This window comes from Mastomys coucha, unplaced genomic scaffold (genome assembly GCF_008632895.1).
Source record: "Mastomys coucha isolate ucsf_1 unplaced genomic scaffold, UCSF_Mcou_1 pScaffold20, whole genome shotgun sequence".
Classification (NCBI taxonomy): Eukaryota; Metazoa; Chordata; class Mammalia; order Rodentia; family Muridae; genus Mastomys; species Mastomys coucha.
Genome location: NW_022196903.1, coordinates 42,712,079 through 42,730,384, shown reverse-complemented (window position 1 = coordinate 42,730,384; position 18,306 = coordinate 42,712,079). Strand labels below are relative to the sequence as shown.

The 18,306-nt window shown below is 46.2% G+C and overlaps 1 protein-coding gene across 8 annotated transcripts in view; it reads right to left on the bottom strand.

Annotated features, from left to right (window-relative positions):
- Znf282 (zinc finger protein 282) overlaps positions 1-18,306 on the bottom strand; it is a 36,322-nt gene that overhangs the window by 5,999 nt on the left and 12,017 nt on the right. For 2 of the 8 annotated variants that reach the window (XR_004121971.1, XR_004121969.1), the window contains exons 3-8: positions 16,833-16,959; positions 16,294-16,413; positions 14,063-14,182; positions 11,814-11,927; positions 10,734-10,847; positions 1,883-3,120 (exon numbers count right to left, since the gene is read on the bottom strand). Coding sequence is in view for 4 of the 8 variants with exons in the window: in XM_031381740.1 (XP_031237600.1) it covers positions 251-274; positions 2,306-3,120; positions 10,734-10,847; positions 11,814-11,927; positions 14,063-14,182; positions 16,294-16,413; positions 16,833-16,959 (1,434 nt within the window). In the remaining 4 variants the exon portion in view is untranslated. Of the gene's footprint in view, positions 1-92; positions 275-663; positions 3,121-10,733; positions 10,848-11,813; positions 11,928-14,062; positions 14,183-16,293; positions 16,414-16,832; positions 16,960-18,306 lie in introns of those variants that run through there. The other 6 variants (XR_004121970.1, XR_004121972.1, XM_031381740.1 and 3 more) reach the window with 6 other exon arrangements.

Here is an 18,306-nt window from a genome sequence, read left to right as displayed (position 1 = left end):
CCCACTATTTGAGACTTTACATTTAAATGGACACACACACACACCCCAAGACAGACAGACAGACAGACAGACAGACACACATACACACACACCTGGGGCTGGAGAGATTCATTCTTACAGAAGACCTGGATTTGGTTCCTAGCACCCACATTAGGAAGGGGCCCATTCATTCAGAGTGTAGTGGAGGGCAGAACGACCCACCAGACAGGGCTCCAGGGAACTGGAGTCTGGGCTGTCAATAATAGATCCATCACCATACCTCTTTGGGAATCAGCTTCTTGGGAGTAAAGTAAAGGAATTAAAGTCAAGCTATGTGTTAAATGTTTTAAACTTATATCTCAGTAGCTATTGCCCCCCCATAGCAGCCAAAAATATTTGGATCTTACTTTCCATGATTTAGATGATGAATTATTTTCTTTGTATGCTTTTGAAAAGTAGTATATTGTTCCCTCCCAAATAATCCCTGAACTGGAGGATCCCTTCTGCTCTATCAGAACTCCACTGAAGCCTCTCTTACATTTATCTCATGATAACTCATTTTCCTAAGATTAGTCTCCTTCAAAATGCTGAGTGAAGGGGAGAAGAAAGAAACCCCAGCTTAGTGGGTTGTAGTTCATTGAGGTCCACTGTAGGATGTCACGCTAGCGGACCCTCCAGCGGGCATGCAATCTGCAATCTGGATACCTTTTATTTAATTTCAAGAATTCCCTTTGCACGGCAAAAAAGGGTCTGAGGAAAGCAGAGCAGCGCAGATGAGCAGGACAGAAGCAGAGCGCTCACAAACGTGGTGCCATGAAATGCTGGCCACCCACCACGCTCCCTAGCTGGGAGAGAAACAGGATCCACAAGAGGAGTGGGAAAGCCATTTTTGACACAAACAAGGGTCCTGGGGCATGCCACCCCACCCCAGTGCCTGGCCATGCAAGATGCTGAAATGGAGACTGGCCCACCAGGCTGCGGTGCTGGGAGCCGTGGAGTGATGCACCAAAATGAAAGGGAGTCCTTTGGGCGCTTCCCAAGGCGCCTGCAGGGTCAGAGCATAGTAGGTCTGTGTCCATGTCCGTGAGCACAATCAGTTAACAGATAGCACCAACTGGGATGCCCAGGGCAGGAGAGAGCTCAGGCTCTAGCACCCACTTGCCCAGCCCTCCTGGGCAGAGTCTCATTCCTTGGTGGCTACTCTGGCAGCCAGTCTTTCCTCACCCTGTGCCCTGGGAACCTGGAGTAAATCTTCAGGGTGAGGTCTGACCCAGGGCACCTGCTGCCTCTGGAGGGCCTGGCCTTAGTTGTGCAGTGAGAAGCTGCTGCTGCACCTGACTGAATGATCAGAATTGAGAAATACAGGCTGGGGAACCAGGATGCTAGGGCCCAGGCTCATGCCAAGGAAGAGCCTTCCCAAGACCAAGCCTAGACATTTTACAGCCCATCAATTCCCCATTCCCAGTTACCCCAGGAGTTGGCCCCTGTTGCTTCTAAGAGGATTTGGGGGATCCAGGGAGGGAAGTTGGAGAGAAGAGAGACCAGAAAGGCCAGGTGAGATCGGTCTGAGACCGGCAGAGGTAGGCAGTGTGTGCGGTGGGGACACTGCACTGGGCTGGAGCCCTCGTGCGGCTCGGCCGCACTGTTCTCACGTGGTCTTGCTAAAAACAATTATCTCACCTGTGTCTCACTTCCCTCAGTTACCACATCAGGAAAACCCTACCCCACCTAACTCGAAGGGATAAGCTAAGGGTGTGAATAGATAACGGATAGAAAATACTTTTTAAAAAAGCATAAAACGCTATTAGAGCGCGAGGCAGTGTTGTCATGAGGATGTTACCCTTAGCGCTTCCCTCAGCTTCCGCATTGCAGCTTTGCTTTCCTTTGCAGGATATCTCCTCACCTTATGATGGATCATATTTCCTTATTTCAGAAGGGTTTTGAGACTCCCTGGTCGCTTTCCCTGATCAGAATCTGTAACCCCGGTGGCCAGTGGGCACACTAGGAAGTCCGAGGCGTGTCCCAACGATTCCTGCTGCCTTGCTGTCCCTCTGGAACCTTCCCTGGCCACTGGGTCCACCCTATGAGATGAGCTGGACTGTCCACTAGAGTTGGACAGTACTGGGGTACCCAGGTCCACCCCTTGGAATACCCTGTCTGGAGTGCAATTCCTGTGCCGATTTCCAGCAGGAGGTGAGGAGAGGGCGAGGAGGTGCGCTGAGAACGGTGAGGCAGGAGGGTTGGTCCTCAAGAACCCTAGCCCGCCCCAACTCCAGTTCAGTCCTCCCCGCCCCCCAGCCCAACCCTAGTCTCTTTCTGGCGGCACCTGGAGCGGCTGCGGGGCCCCCAGGCCCGGGCCGTTGTGCACGCGCAGGTGGTCCTTGAGTGACTCCTTGTAGCGGAAGCTCTTGCCGCACTCGCCACACGTGTAGGGCCGCTCGCCCGTGTGGATCCGCTGGTGCTTTAGCAGGTTCTGCTTGCGGATGAAGCTCTTGCCGCAGAGCGCGCACTGGAAGGGCCGCTCGCCCGTGTGCAGCCGCTGGTGGTTCTGCAGGTGCTCCTTGCGGCTGTAGGTCTTCTCGCACTCCGAGCATTTGTAGGGCCGCTCACCGCGGTGCGTCATCTGGTGGCGGATGAGGCCAGAGTGGCAGTTGAAGCTCTTCTCGCACTCCGCGCACTCGTAGGGCCGTTCCTTGGTGTGGCTGCGGTGGTGAATGATGAGGCTCTTTCGCACGCCGAAGGTCTTGCCGCATTCCAGGCAAGAGTAGGGCTTGCTGCGCGCGCCGTGAGCAAGGAGGCTCCGCCGCAGGCCGCCCGGGCAGCAGCTGCCGCAGCCACTGCCCGCACCCGCGCCCGCACCGGTACTGTTGCCACTACCGGCACCCGTGCCTCCGCCGCCGCCGCCGCCGCTGCCGCCGCCGCCGCCGCCACCGCCTGCGCTGCCTTCTCCGCCGGGCTGAGCCTCGCCTCCGGTACTGCGCTCGCCTGGAAGCGCAGGGAAGCCGTCCTCCAGCAAGCTACGGCTCCCGGGTCCGCCAGGGTTCTCCGGGACAGCCAAGGCGGGCAGGCTCTGCTGGTGAGGCTGGGTTTGGGGCTGCGCAGAAGCTGGGGGTGGGTTCTTTACAAGCAGCAGGCTGTCACCTGGGGGCGGGGGGGAGGAAGACAGAAGTGACACAGCGCTCACCTTCAGGATCCTACAGTGTCCCGGAGCGGGGCTAGATCCTCCCGACCTCATTTTCTTTAATATTAAGATGAGCCTAACGGGCTTACCAATGCCCTGTGATTTGGGATCAGGGATAAGAGAGCCCTCCAGGTGGCTTCTGCTACCGAGAAGTCACCATCAAAGGTAGACTGCTCAGGGGGTCAAGAGCTCTTTCTGGGTTGGATTTCCAGCAACCACAATGCAGCTCACAACAGACTAACTCCAGTTCTAGGGCATCTGATGTTCTCTTCTTCACCAGGCATGCGCATAAGAGCACAGACATACATGCAGGTAAAACACACACACACACATATACACATATATATATTAAAATTTTTGTAAAGATAGACTGAACTGGGTGTGGTGTGGTACACCATCACCATTATTCCCAGCACTCAGGAGGCAGAAGCAGGCAGATCTCTGTGAGTTCTAGGCCATAGTGAGACCTTGTCTCAAAAATAATTAAATAAAAATAAATAAAAAAACTTTAAATGTCACATTGCCTTGAAGTAGTAAAACTCAGCTGTAGTCTGAGGGATAATATTAATTTATCTCTGGAGAGTCTATGGGAGGGAGAGAATTTGCACGTGGTGAAAACCCATTTAGTGGTTTACCAGAATGGAACACAGGGAGTCTGGATCCAAACCTCAGAAGGATGTGCAGTTAGGGAAGCAGGCCAAAAAAATTAGGTTGGATAACTGGGATGTTGCCCAAAATGGTCCTGGCCTCTAAGGAAAACCATGATGTCATTTCACAGCATGCTCTCCAGTGACTGTAGTGCCTTTCCCTTGCACTCCAGCATCTCCAAGCCATACGGCCCAAAGCTCAGCACTGCTCTGGGTGCCAGTGTGTGCGTGGAGGGGTATGTATGTGTGTGCAGTGGGCTGAGCCCAGGCTCTTTGTGTATCTGTATATATATCAGAACAATGACCTCCATTCCCTTCTTCTTATGGCTCTTCCTCAGTTACTGTGCCACCTTCTGGTCCTCCATCCCCCAAGAGGAGCCTGATCCTTACTCAGAAGCAGCCTGTGGAAGATGGTGAAGAAGGTGAATTTTTATCCACCCCTTTCTCTCCTCAGTACTCCCTTTTGGGAGCAGGGACAAATGGGGGCTACTTCTTATAGAGAGAATCTCTTATAAGCATCCCGTGTCAATAAAAAAGCCTATAGCCAATGACCCGAGGCAGGAAATAGGAGGTGGAACTCTGGCAGGAAGAGAGAGGATTCTGGGAAATAGTGAGAGAATAAAAAGGGAGAGATTTGAGGAAGATGCTGAGAGAGAGAGAGACACTGGAGGAGATGCTGAGAAAGATTAAGAAAGGGGCTGGAGAGATGGCTTAGCAAGTAAGAGCACTGACTGCTCTTCTGAAGGTCCTGAGTTCAAATCCCAGCAACCACATGGTGGCTCAAACCATCGTTAATGAGATCTTCTGGTGTGTCTGAAGACAGCTACAGTGTACTTAGATATTATAATAAATGAATCTTAAAAAAAAGCTGTGAAGTGTGAAGGAAGAGACAGGTCTGGACTAAAGGAGAGGTAACTAACCATGTGGGAGACAGAATAGTTTGAATGGGTTAATGAGCCAAAGCTTATGGCCTAGATCATGTGTTAATAAATAATTAGTCTCAGAGTCATCATTTTGGAAGCAAGGGCCAGCAAAAAAAGAAACCAATTTTTTTCAATTTCTCAGGTCACAACTGTCCTGTTTCTACCCCATCCTTAAGGCTCTGAAGCCAACTACCCTATACAGACTGGGCCCTACCCTCTCTTTTGGCTTGTCAACCCTCACTATTTCTATGGGAGTGGCCAAGAGTGAATGCCAAATTCCTTCTCACCTTGATTCCAGATGCTCAAAATACATTATCCTGACTCCAAAGCACTTGTGGCCCTGTACCAACTAGAATGTGCATTTTTGCTGCCGCTCCACCAAGGCCCGTGACTTCACTCCTTTCTATATGCTCATTAGTTCCTGTGGATGCTTCCCAGGGAACCCACCTACAATCCTCCTCTGATAATCCTTGACTCTCAGCATGACCAGCACTCTACTTTCTCTACTTCCCATCATGCTCTGCATCCCCTGCCACTGTTTTCTTTGCCTGGATCAATTCAGTACTCAAGGTCTAGCAGAATGATTACTCCATGGCAAACACCGTGGTACTCCACAGTTCAGGTGCCTAGAAAATCCTAATCCTTACATGTTGCTTTTGAAAATTACACTTCTGTCCTAGGTGGCCTTCCTCACAGACTGGTGCCCTGGCTCTTGTCTTTAGTGACTTCTGGTTTCCACTCTGCAATTATCATATTGCTCCTTCTCTTCCCCCTCTTCTGTGTCTCCTCATGCTTGGGCATGAGAGGTTTTGCCTCTGGCTACTGCTGTTAACTGATTCAGATATAAGCAAGTGACTGACATCTGATAATTTATGTGAGTAGTTTGCTGGAAGATTTCTGGAAGGTTCTTTAGTCCTGAGAGCAGAGTTTCTCAATCTTTCTAATCTGTGACCCTTTAATACAGTTCCTCCTCTTGTGGTGACCTCCAACCATAAATTATTTTCATTGCTATGTCATATCTGCAAATTTACTACTCTTAAGACTTTTAAATATCTGTGATTTTCAGTGTGTAGTATGCTGAGGTTTGGTCTGTTGCTATGCACTGTAATGCTAATCACTGGCCCTGGTTGCCTCAGGGACCGGAGAATCCTCACACACACCAAGTGATGCTATGTGACCTTGCTCCTTAATTTAAAATTATTGGCAACTTTTTTTTTTTTTTTTTTATATTTTTTGAGACAGGGTTATTGGCAACTTTTTAAAAAAAAATTATTTATTATATGTAAGTACACTGTAGCTGTCTTCAGACACTCCAGAAGATGGCGTCAGATCTCATTATGGATGGTTGTGAGCCATCGTGTGATTGCTGTAATTTAAAATAGTGGTTGAATAAAGATGCCTACAACCTATAGCTGGGCAGAAGAGAGGTAGTTTTGGTTCCCAGGATTGGGGTCTGAAGCAGGACCACAAGGGGAGAGAAGAGAGAAGGTGGAAAGAGGAGAAAATGTCGTGGGGTAGGTGAATCATGAGAACACACGAGGGCTGGCCAATTGGAGTTAAGAGCTGCCTAGATGGCACATGGCAAGTTATAACTCAGGGTTATTGATGGGAAGTAGATTTTAATAGCTTAGAGGGTAGACATCTGCCCAGCTCTAGTGCACTGCTCTAAAATCTTACTATAAATATGGTTTCGTGTCTTATCTAGGAACAGAATCAAGGTGGGGTAGAAACTCCCGACTGATTAAATAATCACAACAATGTAGTGAACATTCGGGAATGTTTTTTTTTTTTTAAATGCAGAAATATTATAAGAATATGTTTTTGTTTCAATCCCAGAAGTAGGATGACTGGCATTGCCTGGTGCTCTAGCAGAGGCGTGGTTTTACCAGCTGCAGAGAGGTTCTGCAACTGTGCGACATTTGGAATTCTGGGAATTTTTCAGAGGGTGTATAAATGTTAGGAAGGACCCCAAGAGGCAGGACCCCAAGAGGTTGGTTCTTCAGAGGGGTGGTTGCAGTTTCTTAGTCATGCTCAAACAGAAGGAAAGAATTTAAATTCAGAGATCTCTCTCCCCCCTCTATCATTCTTTCTCTCCTACTGATAGGAGAGAAACAAGGGGAGGGGAGATAGGGGTAAAGGGTGGGAAAAGGAACTCACAAAATAGTTAAGGCAAACTAAGAGTAGTGGATTGAAAATGAAGGATAAAAATAGGAAATCGGATATGAAATACCATAGAGGAAATGGCAGAGGATGAAGGAATGGGTTTTTATATTTTAAGAGGCCAGCAAAAAGTTTATTGTTGTCTGTGCAATTAGGAGTTATAGAACACCAGAAAAGAGAGAACAAAGGTGCAGTCATGGTGACTGAGCAAGAGTGGTGGAGAGCCTGGCGGTGGTGGCACACGCCTTTAGTCCCAGCACTTGGGAGGCAGAGGCAGATGGATTTCTGAGTTCGAGGCCAGCCTGGTCTACAGAGTGAGTTCCAGGATAGCCAGGGTTACACAGAGAAACCCTGTCTCGAAAAAAACAAAAAATAAAATAAAATATAATCATGACCTCTTTAAAATGCCTTAGAGCTATCATTTGTATAGGATGCCATCCTATCTTGCCATAATCTTGTTCCACACCATTAGCAGGCATATGCTGTCCAAGTTCCTGGGAAAGCTGGTGGTAGTCTCAGAACTCTGGGCTGCCCCTCCTCTAACTCTGGCAGCTCAGTTGTTGAAGATTAGCCCTTTCTTTTGAAATAGGCAATTTCATTAGATTGCCCTGTCTTTTTCAGTTTTTCTCTGACCCACTATGCCCAACAGCATAGTTTCTTTCCCTCTTTCCTACTGTGGGAAACTCCCACTTGGTAAAGTTAGGTCTTGGTTCTTCCTTCTAGCTCCATGTTCTCAGAATTAAGACTCAGACTCAAAATATATTTACAGATACATTGGCAATCTAGTTGGCTCTACTCTAAGTAGACTATAACTAAAATAACCCAATTAGCCTACATTCTACCACATGAGTGGTTACCTGTGCTCAGGGAACGTGCATCCATCTTGTCACAATTTCTCAGATGAGTCCTCTGCCTGCTCTATCCTAGAATTATTTTCTTCCTCCCAGATGTTCCATCTATTTCCTGCCTAAGCCATAGGTCATAGGCTTTTCAATTGACGTGTGATGCATCCATACAATGCCCAAGATATTCTGTCTACACCATTTTTATTTTTATTTTTTGGTTTTTCTTTTTGTTTTTTTCAAGACAGGGTTTCTCTGTATAGCCCTGGCTGTCCTGGAACTCACTCTGTAGACCAGGCTGGCCTCGAACTCAGAAGTCCACCTGCCTCTGCCTCCCAAGTGCGGGGACTAAAGGTATGGGCCACCACTGCCTGGCTGAGGTAGTGATTTTATATAGGATGCACTCACCTTATGTATAACAAATTCTAAATAACTGAGATACTCAAAACAGAATTATTCCCTAAGACTGGAAGAGGTTGGTGACAGCTGTACTAGAGGCTGGACTGCAGTTGAAATGGTTTACATAGTGGAGGGAAGAAGCCATGGAGCCTGAACAGTGAAACAGAGTAAGGGGAATGGATATAGTAAAAATTCAGTTGTTAGTTTAAGGGCAGTACTCTGAAATACAAGGACAGATGCAATTTGATGATGTTACTATAGTATTTTAGATAATACTATAGTCATTTAGTGGATTTAAGAGCTTAGCACAAAGTTGTAGAGTCTGGGAAAAGGTCTACCTTATTTACAAACATTATACAAGGTTCTGGAGAAGCCTTCATTGATTTTTTTTTTTTTAACAAAGATTAATCTCAGCTGTGAACAAAGCCTTGATAAGGCTAGAAAGGTTGATGGAAACCTTGGCATTTGAAAATTCAAATACCTGACTGGAGAGATGGCTCAGCGGTTAAGAGCAGTGACTGCTCTTCCAAAGGTCCTGAGTTCAAATGCCAGCAACCACATAGTGGCTCACAACCATTTGTAACAAGATGACACCCTCTTCTGGAGTGTCTGAGGACAGCTACAGTGTACTTACATATAATAAATAAATAAATCTTTATTAAAAAAAAAAGAAAATTCAAATACCAAATGTAAAAAAGTTGTTTGACAGGTTAAGGAATATGACTGGTATTGGTTCTAATATGTACTATGTTAATATAATAGGTCAAGCTATAGCTAGAGATTTCCGATATCAAAATGCTCAATGCTTCAATGCAAAGAGACTGTAACCCAACCAAAAGCCTCAGATATCAAAGTGTCTGGTGGTTCAATTTTGGGAAACATAGTCATTTGCAAAGAGACTATGAACAAACCAAAAGCCTCAATCTCAAACAGCCAGTGCATTAACTATGAGAAATACAGTATTGTGTGCAGGAAAAGTGAACAAGTCATTTCTAGAGACAATGGTTCTCCTAAATCTCAAATAGAAAGACTGCCTGGGCTTCCTGGGGAGTACATACGGTGCAACACAGGCCACCACTGGGTTCAGGAATGCAGATCCAAAACAAGATATTCAAGGTAATTTCTTATCGCTGGGAAATGGCCTTGGGAACCTGGCTCCAGGCCACTCAGTAAAAAGTATGTGCTTTTTGCCTCTTATCAGCCAGGAAATAACAAGCAGGAAGAAAACCTCAGCAGGTCTAAAGCATGCTACCACGGGCAGTGCTGCTCTAGACATGGACACAGATAAATATCTTCCTCTATCCCCAAAAAATTCAATGTTATAAAATAACCACTGGAGTTTATGGTCTTTTGCTTTCAGGGACAGTAGGGATGATCTTGGGAAGGAGAGGATTTATTTCCCAAGGATCCATTGTTTATCCAGGAATTATAGATGATGATTTCAAAGAAGAAATTAAAATTATGGCCTATGTAAAAAGAGAGATGCAATTTAACACAGGTGATATTTTGCTCAGCTGCTACTCTTTCCCCACATCAGAGGCAAACCTGCTCCAGTAGAAAGAACAGGAAGGTTATAGGAAAGACTGTGGGATTAAATCAACCTGTTTGCAGTAAGGATGTGTTAGCATCAGAGTGGAAGTCAGCCCGAGCTTTGAGCTGGGGGCTGGGATCTGCTTATATATCCACAGGAAATGAAAAGCTGTGGATACCATCAAAACTGATAAAGATTAGAATGGAGCAGGAGAGGTCTCCTGAAAATATTGGCCAATAACTCGAAAAGCAGTTATTTTATTATAAATGTTTCTGTGTCTAATTTCCCACTATACATAGCATAATTAATGGCTTAAAACAGAAGAGGGGAAATGTAATGACAATTCTAGAATTTTAGTTTTTTAAAAACAAACACAGAAATAATATAAGAGTGTTTTCATCCTAGTCTCAGGTGTGGGGAATATGGAGCCGCTTTGGACCGGCTGCAGGAGGTGTGCTTAAGCCTCATGCTCTGTCAGGGGCATGGCTTTGCCAGCGCAGACAGTTTCCGTGACTGTGTGACATTTGGAATTCCGGGTATGTAAATGCTAGCTAGAGCCCTGATAGGTGGGGCTGGGGGTTGATGGCCATTCAGGGGGTTGGTTGTGATTTGTTGGTGGTCATGTTTAAAAAAGAAACAAAAGGAAAGAAATTAGATTCTGGGTGTTCTCTCTCTCTCTCTCTCTCTCTCTCTCTCTCTCCTTTCCTTCCTAGCTAGTGATAGAAAGTAGAAAAGATAGAGGGATAAAAGGTGGGAAAAAGAAGAACCCACAAAGTAGCATAGACCAGCTACACTGTGCTCCATGAATCTTTACCCAAAACACCCTAAAACACAAAAGTAAAGTAAATTTAAAATGACAAATCTAGAAATGGTGGCTGGGGGCTATGGAAGTGGCTACTGTTACCATTTCTTCCAGTGCCAGGAGTCAATATTCTGGTTTTTCTGCACATTATCCTGGTTTGCCAACAGGCTACAAAACAGTCTGCTCTAAATTCCACTCCAAACAAGGACTCACACCTCTCCCATTGAGTGAAAACACTCCAGGTTCTAGAGGAGGCACACACTACTCACTGGGCCCAGAGTCGAGTCCAAGCTCTCCTTCCATTGAGTCACGTGGGCCCCATGGGTACGGCTGCTCTTCCTGCTTGATCCAGGACAAAATGTCATGTGCTGAGATGAGAGATTCTGTTGTTAGGGGGAAAAGGCAATCTTAAGACTTCATTCATTTTCACTGAGCATCCACTATACACTGAACTGCAGAGAGACTATGGGCCAGGCTCTGCTAAAGGGGGCCACAGCTGGCTGGTCTGACCTGTTGTGCAGAGGCAGAGTGCTGACAAGCCCATGGCAAGAGCTTAGGGCTCTATGAGGAGACTCTGCTTCCCATCTGCCTGGGCCCTCAACCAACTCCTACAAGAATTTCTCCTCCTCTCTCCTTGATATGGAGGGTAGGATGAGACAGTGGTGTCAGAATTTCTAGAAGGAATGCTACTGGACCTGTCATGTTTACAAACTCGTACATAAACACTCTCAAGCCCAGGTGGGTGAGCTTCCCTACACAGCTAGAAACTCATGAGAGATATCATACAAATGCACCTCCAGAAGGGGGAATGAAGGACGGCCCTGCGATGAAGAGCACTTACTGCTCTTGCAGAGGACCCAAGTTCAGTTTCCAGCACCCACATCAACAGCTTATAACCTTCTATACTCTAGTTCCAGGGAATCTGGCCTCTGCTGGCACACATATACACATTATTAAAAATAAAATAAGTCCCTTTAAAAGAAAGTAAAGACATTCCAGAAAATATAAATTACTTGCTCTTTGACACACAAATACACATTACATTTTGCAGCCTTTTGGTTTGGATTCTTCAACAAACAATTTTAAGGTAATTTTTTTTTATCCATTCCATTGACACAAAAAAATGCTAAGTTTAAAAATTCACTCTGGAGAGATGTCTCAGCAGTTAAGAACACTGACTGCTCTTGCAGAGGTCCTGAGTTCAATTCCCAGCAACCACATGGTGGCTCACAACCATCTGTAATGGGATCTGATGCCTTCTTCTGGCATGTCTGAAGACATCTACAGTGTACTCACATACATAAAATAAATGAAATATTTAAAAAAAATCACTCTGACATCTTTCTCACCTGAATTAGGGTCTGTGGGAATATCTCTCTCGGCCAAATCCTGCTGGTCCCATACACACTGCTGTTCCTCCTGCTTAATCCGGGACAAAAGGTCCTGGGCAGAGATGGGGGAGTCTACTCATGGGAACAAAGACAGCAAACATGTTAGAGAAGGGGAAATCCCACCAGTCTGTATATTTAGTGAATCTGATTTCAAACAATCATTTGTTTTCCCTAAATATCAAGGATAAGAATAAAATATCTTAATTAACTAATGGCTCCAGCTATTCTGGCCATAATGAATGGAGCTGTGGCTCAGAGTTGGAGTATGTCACAGGGCAGTGAATAGGATGAGGTCTCTGCTCTGGGGCTATCGCTCCACAGAAGAAGGGATCCTCACCAGGGTATTTCCCAGGAAAACAGCCCTTTCACAGAAGCCTTTTATCAGCATCTGAATGAAACATCTTGAAGATAAAACATACTTTTTTTCAAAGGCTACTAAACCTGTAACCACACACTTGGAAGGTGGAGGCAGGAGGATTAGAAGTTCAGTGTCACCCTTGCCTACATAGAAAATTTGAGGCTAGTCTTGGGTCCATTAGACTATATATCAAACAACTTTTTTCTTTTCTTTTCTCTCTCTCTCTCTCTCTCTCTCTCTCTCTCTCTCTCTCTCTCTCTCTCTCTCTCTCTCTGTCTCTCTCTCTCTCTCTCTCTCTGAGACAGTGTTTCTCTGTGTAGTCCTGGCTGTCCTGGAACTCACTCTGTAGACCAGGCTGGCGTTGAACTCAGAAATCTGCCTGCTTCTGCCTCCCAAGTGCTGGGATTAAAGGCACATGCCACTACTGCCTGGCCCTTTTCTTTTTAATTAAACCCAGTTTATCTAATTGCTTTATCTATTGCCTTCCTATCTCTTAAAGGTTTCTAGAGAAAGCAGTACTTGAACCCATTTTGGGGCTGGAGAGATGGCTCAGCAGTTAAGAGCACTTACTGCTCTTCTGAAGGTCCTGAGTTCAAATTCCAGCAATCACATGATGGCTCACAACCATCTGTAATGAGATCTGATGCCCTCTTCTGGTGTGTCTGAAGACAGCTATAGTGTACTACTTACATATAACAATAAAGAAATTAAAAAAATAAAGAGGGAACCCATTTGACAACCAGTGAAGGCATGAAGGCGTTCCTACCCTTTGGCTATTATCACTTGCCTGTGGACGAGGTAGGAGCACTTACTAGTATGGTAGCTAGTTTTAGAGTCAATTTGGTAACAATACCCAGATATTTGATCAAACATAATTCTGGATGTTATTATGAAGGGATTTTTTTTTTATAGATGAGATTAACATTTAAGTCAGCAGACTAAATCAAACAGCTGACCCACTCTAATATGGATGGGTCTCCTCTAATCCGGTAAAGGTTGAAATGAAAAAGATGGCCAACCTCAGGAAAGAAGAGATCCTGTCAGAAGACCATCTTGTGGATAGAACTGCAACTCCAGTCCTTTCCAGGCCCCATCCCACTAGCTTACTTGCTAGCAAATTTTGGATCTGTCAGCTACTATACTTACATTAGCCAGTTCATTAAAAACAAATCCCTGTACATATATGCATTTACATGATCACATGGTACACACAAACCAATGGTTCTGTCTGTCTGGAGAACTGGGCCTTATGTACACACCTGCCACAGCAGATTCTCATCTAAACACAACCCAGCTGAAAGACCATCTAGGAGCAGCTCCCCATGAGCATGCATGTGAGCCAGGGGAGCCTGGCTTGGAAGTGGCAGCTCATAAATACTAATGCAGTGTATCTTTGTGGTCTGGGATCGGGTCTTACTGGTTTTGATATTCTAGTACCAATAGGGTCCAATAAAGTGCTTGAACTAACTAAGCTGCTTTTTACAGAGAACAGAGGGACAATCCAAAATTTACTGGACAAAGGAGAGGGGGCAAAAAACAGAACAAGCGGGGTTGGGGATTTAGCTCAGTGGTAGAGCGCTTGCCTAGCAAGCGCAAGGCTCTGGGTTCGGTCCTCAGCTCTGGAAAAAAAAAAAAAAGACAAAAAAACAGAACAAGCTTACCTGAATGTAGCTATAAACCCTCAATGCTAAACACCACGTTTGTACCTCAGCAGAAGCCTGTCTCAGTCCAGTTCTGCATCCATCACTCTTCCTTTGCTGGCATAGCCCTTTAGCCTGATAACTCCAGGGACTACAGACCATATCTCACCTCACCAATCCTTGCTCAAGTAGTTATTTGACTCACTCACCAGTGATGGATTCTGTGGGGATGGCTCTTTCTTCCAGGCCCCGCTGGCCGCGAACACACAAGGCTTCTTCTTGCTTCACCTGGGAGGAAATGTCCTGTGCAGGCACCAGAGGCTCTGTTCCTGGGGAGAGAGAACCACACTTCCTAGAATTTTTTTTCAGTATGTTGGTCACCAGGATGTTTTGAGGTCAGAACCCATGCTTGCTAGCACTTCCAGGGGACAGTACAAAAATCTTGGGTTCCTACTGGAGCCATGTGGGACCCTGTACATATATGCATGTATATGATCACATGTGGAACAGAAAGTCCCAGTAGCAGAGAAGTGACCAATATTAAGAAAAAGGGATAACAAAAAGGATATGATGGTTCATGCCTACAATCCCAGCAGTCAAGAGGCTGAGGCAGGAGTATCATCGTGAGTTGGAAGTCAGTTTGACCTGGATAGTGAGTTCTAAGCTATGTTGGGCTTAGAGTGAGACCTCATTTTGAAAAAGAAAGACTAGGCCAACAGTAATATGAAGTCTGAGAAGCCAAAGGGAGGCCTTGGGAGCAGCAGTCATTCACCCTTGTTTTTTACCTCAGTGGCCAGACACAAACATACTGCTCTATGAAGCAATTAGGCTGCACAAAGGCTCAATCAGATCTTGATGTGTGAAGAAAATAGTATCCTTAACCATAAAAGCCAACAACATATATTTTTTCACAGAATTCTGCACTGTGACCAACAGGGCATTTTCTTCTGGAACTTTTTAGGACAATGTAATAGCTCTTGGTGGAAGACCCCTCAGGCAAACGGAGACTGGGTAAGGACTCCAAAGAGGGTGATTATGGTTTTAATTCCACCACACACTCTCTCCACTAGCAATCTCACCTCTCTGGATTTCATCTAAAGCAGGTGGAGTGGTCCTGGTTCTGTTTTGTGACCCAGGATGGTTTGATGACTTAGGGAAACTGTTGTGGACACGGGACCCAAAATGTAAAGAACTGCCACACACTATCAGAATCTGTAACCACAGCTGCCGAGGGATATCCACAGTGCTTGATGAAGGGTGGGAGAGGCCACTGAAATGCAACATTCAGGTCTACCTGGCTGGAGCTGCATGCGAATGAGTATGGCAGATTCTCATGATGTACACATTTCAGTGATAATGTCCCTGTGGCTTACTTTGTGGACCACTGACTTAGTAATTGAAAGAGGGAATTTTATGACCAATGAGCTATAGTAAAACTAAAGAAGGAGAAAGAACAGTGCTGAAAGTTTCCATGAAAATATAATCCATTCAAGCACTGGAGAGATGGCTCAGTGGTTAAGAGCACTGACTGCTCTTCCAGAGGTCCTGAGTTCAATTCCCAGCAACTACATGGTGGCTCACAACCATCTGTAATGGGGTCTGATGCCCTCTTCTGGTGTGTCTGAAGACAGGGACAGTGTACTCACATACATAATATAAATAAATATGGGTGAGACTTGATAAACCAGTAGTCAAGCAGAGGACAGCAGTACAGCATAACACCACATGTTGCCCAAAACTGTTCAAGAAGCAGAGGCACCAGGGCAAGTTCTCCAGGCAGACCCTCGTGTCTTCCATCCTAGTAATAGCTGACAAATATTATATTCTTAGGACTAATGGTTCCTTCATGAGTGAGGGAAGAGTCTTGGGGGTAAGTAGGGAGATATATGTGTGCCAAAGCAGGAGTAGGATATGAGATGCAGTATGAAATGCAGATCACATGCAGGCAGTGAGCAGCTGGCCAGGCAGAGCCACACGTCTGCTACAGACTTCCTTTCCACCTCCTCTGGTAGTCTCCCTGAGACTGGGCCTGGGGACATTGGTTGTTCACGTACCCCATCAAGTCTGGGAGGTGTCCCAGCCTAAGCCCTTCCTTACTTCTTTATTTTTTGAGATAGGGTCTCACTGTGTCATCCTGGCTGGCCTGGAATTCTTTACATAGACCAGGTTGGCCTCATACTCATAGAAATCCATTTGCCTCTTGCACCACAGCCAGCTTCTTCCCTAGCGCACTTGTAAGTTCAGAGCTATGGTATGGTTTTAGGCCCTGGAGACATGTCCTGTAAGGGACCACTCAGCAGCTGTGGTGTAAGTGGTTCCTGGGCGCATTAAGACCTATTCTCTCCTGACCTACACAGCAGCAACTCCTTGTATGTGTGCAGGGTGCCCAGCTCTCCTCTCCTGCCCCTCCCTGACCCATCCCTAGCTCAACAGCTCTTACCTGTGTCTGCGGTCACAGGGACTTCTCTCTCTTCAGGGTGATGCTGCTCCCACACACAAGGCTCTTCCCTGGGTTCTGCCTGAACTGGAGGGTCTGGCTTGGACACTGGGCCATCCGTGTCTGTGAATGAGATGGAAAGAAGGAGGGGAAAAGGGCTGTATGAAGTTGACAAGTGAATTCAGATCAAGGTGATGGAGCAGGGCTCTCAGTTACCAATGTCCCACAGTATGGCAGCTATTATGTACAGAAGGAATCTTGAAAAGCAAGCCAACAGAAACCCACCCTTCTTTCTGAGGGTCAAGAGCACAGAGTCCATGGCTGAACTGCTAGGATACAACACACGGAGGTATAAACTTGATATTTTACAGAACTTTAGAATAATGGTAGTGCCAGCGCCGTATAGACTACCACAGTGACGGCTCAGCTGCCACCCTTTAATATTCATCCTATCCTAAGTTCCCTGTTACTTTCCATCAGAGTCATTTGCATCTTGAAGCTCTCAGCAGAGAGCCCTCACCAGTGGAGGGGAGTACCCTTACCCAGGGACATCAGGGTTTTGTAGTTCTCCTTCACCAGATTGCTGTAGAGCTCCTTCTGCCATTCGTCCAAGTTCTTCCATTCATCCTCAGAGAAGTAGACAGCAATGTCGACGAAGGTCACTGGGACCTAAACCAACAAGGGTTTTAGTCAGCAGCCTGCTGCTGTTCCTCACCCGCTCTCCTGGGGGCCAGAGAGCCAGCCTAGTTCAGAGCTTGGCCTCTGTTCCCAGCACCCCGATTTGTACATTCTAGGTCGCATCCCTTCATTTCTATGGACTCAGGGTTCCCTATAGCTGGTCTTCCTAAGTATCCAATAGCAGTGGTGTCAATATGCCCATTTACTTTTTGTTGTCTTCTTTTCTTCTGTAAACATTTTATTTATTTGTTGTGTATCGTGTGCATGTGTGTAGAAACATCCATGCAACAGCACACGTGTGGAGGTCAGAGGACAAGTTGCAGGAGCTTGTTCTCAAGTTCTACTAGGATCCAGGTCGCCAATGGCGAGGGCCCTTATCTACTGAGCCCTCTCTTCTCTTTTTTGTCCTTTGCTATTTAGAACTAGACACTGAGGGCAAAGCCATAGTCAGTGTGCCTTTTGGGGGCTCAGGGTAGCAGGGATATGAGTGACACCAAGTGTAGGAATCAAGAGAGCCAAGTACAGTGAAACTGTGTGACGAAACCTGTATTTCAAGTCGGATCAGGTGATTTTCATTTCAGCCTTCAACAGCACCACCTTATGTTGGTGTACACAGTTACTTTTTTTTTCCAGATTGAATCATTTTATTTTATGTGTATGGATGCTTTGTCTGCATTATGTCTGTGCACCATGGACTTTCAGTGCTCACTAAGGCCAGAAGAAGGGTTAGGATCCTCTGGAAATGGAGTTACAGTGGGTATAAGCCTCGATTTGGGTAGTGGGAATCAAACCTGGGCCCTGTAGAAGAGCAGCCTGTTACAGAGGTAGATGCTCACAGCCGACCATTGGACTGAGCACGGGGTCCCCAATGGAAGAGTTAGAGAAAGGACTGAAGGAGCTGAAGGGGGTTGCAGCCCCATAGGAGGAACAACAATATCAACCAACCAGACCCCTTGAGCTCCCAGGGACTAAACCACCAACCAAACAGTACATATGGAAGGACTCATGGCTCCAGCTGCAAATGTAGCAGAGGAAGGCCTTGTTGGGCATCAATGAGAGGGGAGGCCCTTGGTCCTGTGAAGACTTGATGCTCCAATGTAGGGGAATGTGAGGGCAGGGAGGCAGGAGTGGGTGGGTGGTAGGGGGAACACCCTCATAGAAGCAGGTGGGGGGGCTCTGGGGGGAAAACTGGGAAAGGGGATAACATTTGAAATGTAAATAAAGAAAATATTTAATAAAAAAAAGAAAAAAGGCTGGGCAGTGGTGGCGTACGCCTTTAGTCCTAGCACTTGGGAGGCAGAGGCAGGTGGATTTCTGAGTTCGAGGCCAGCCTGGTCT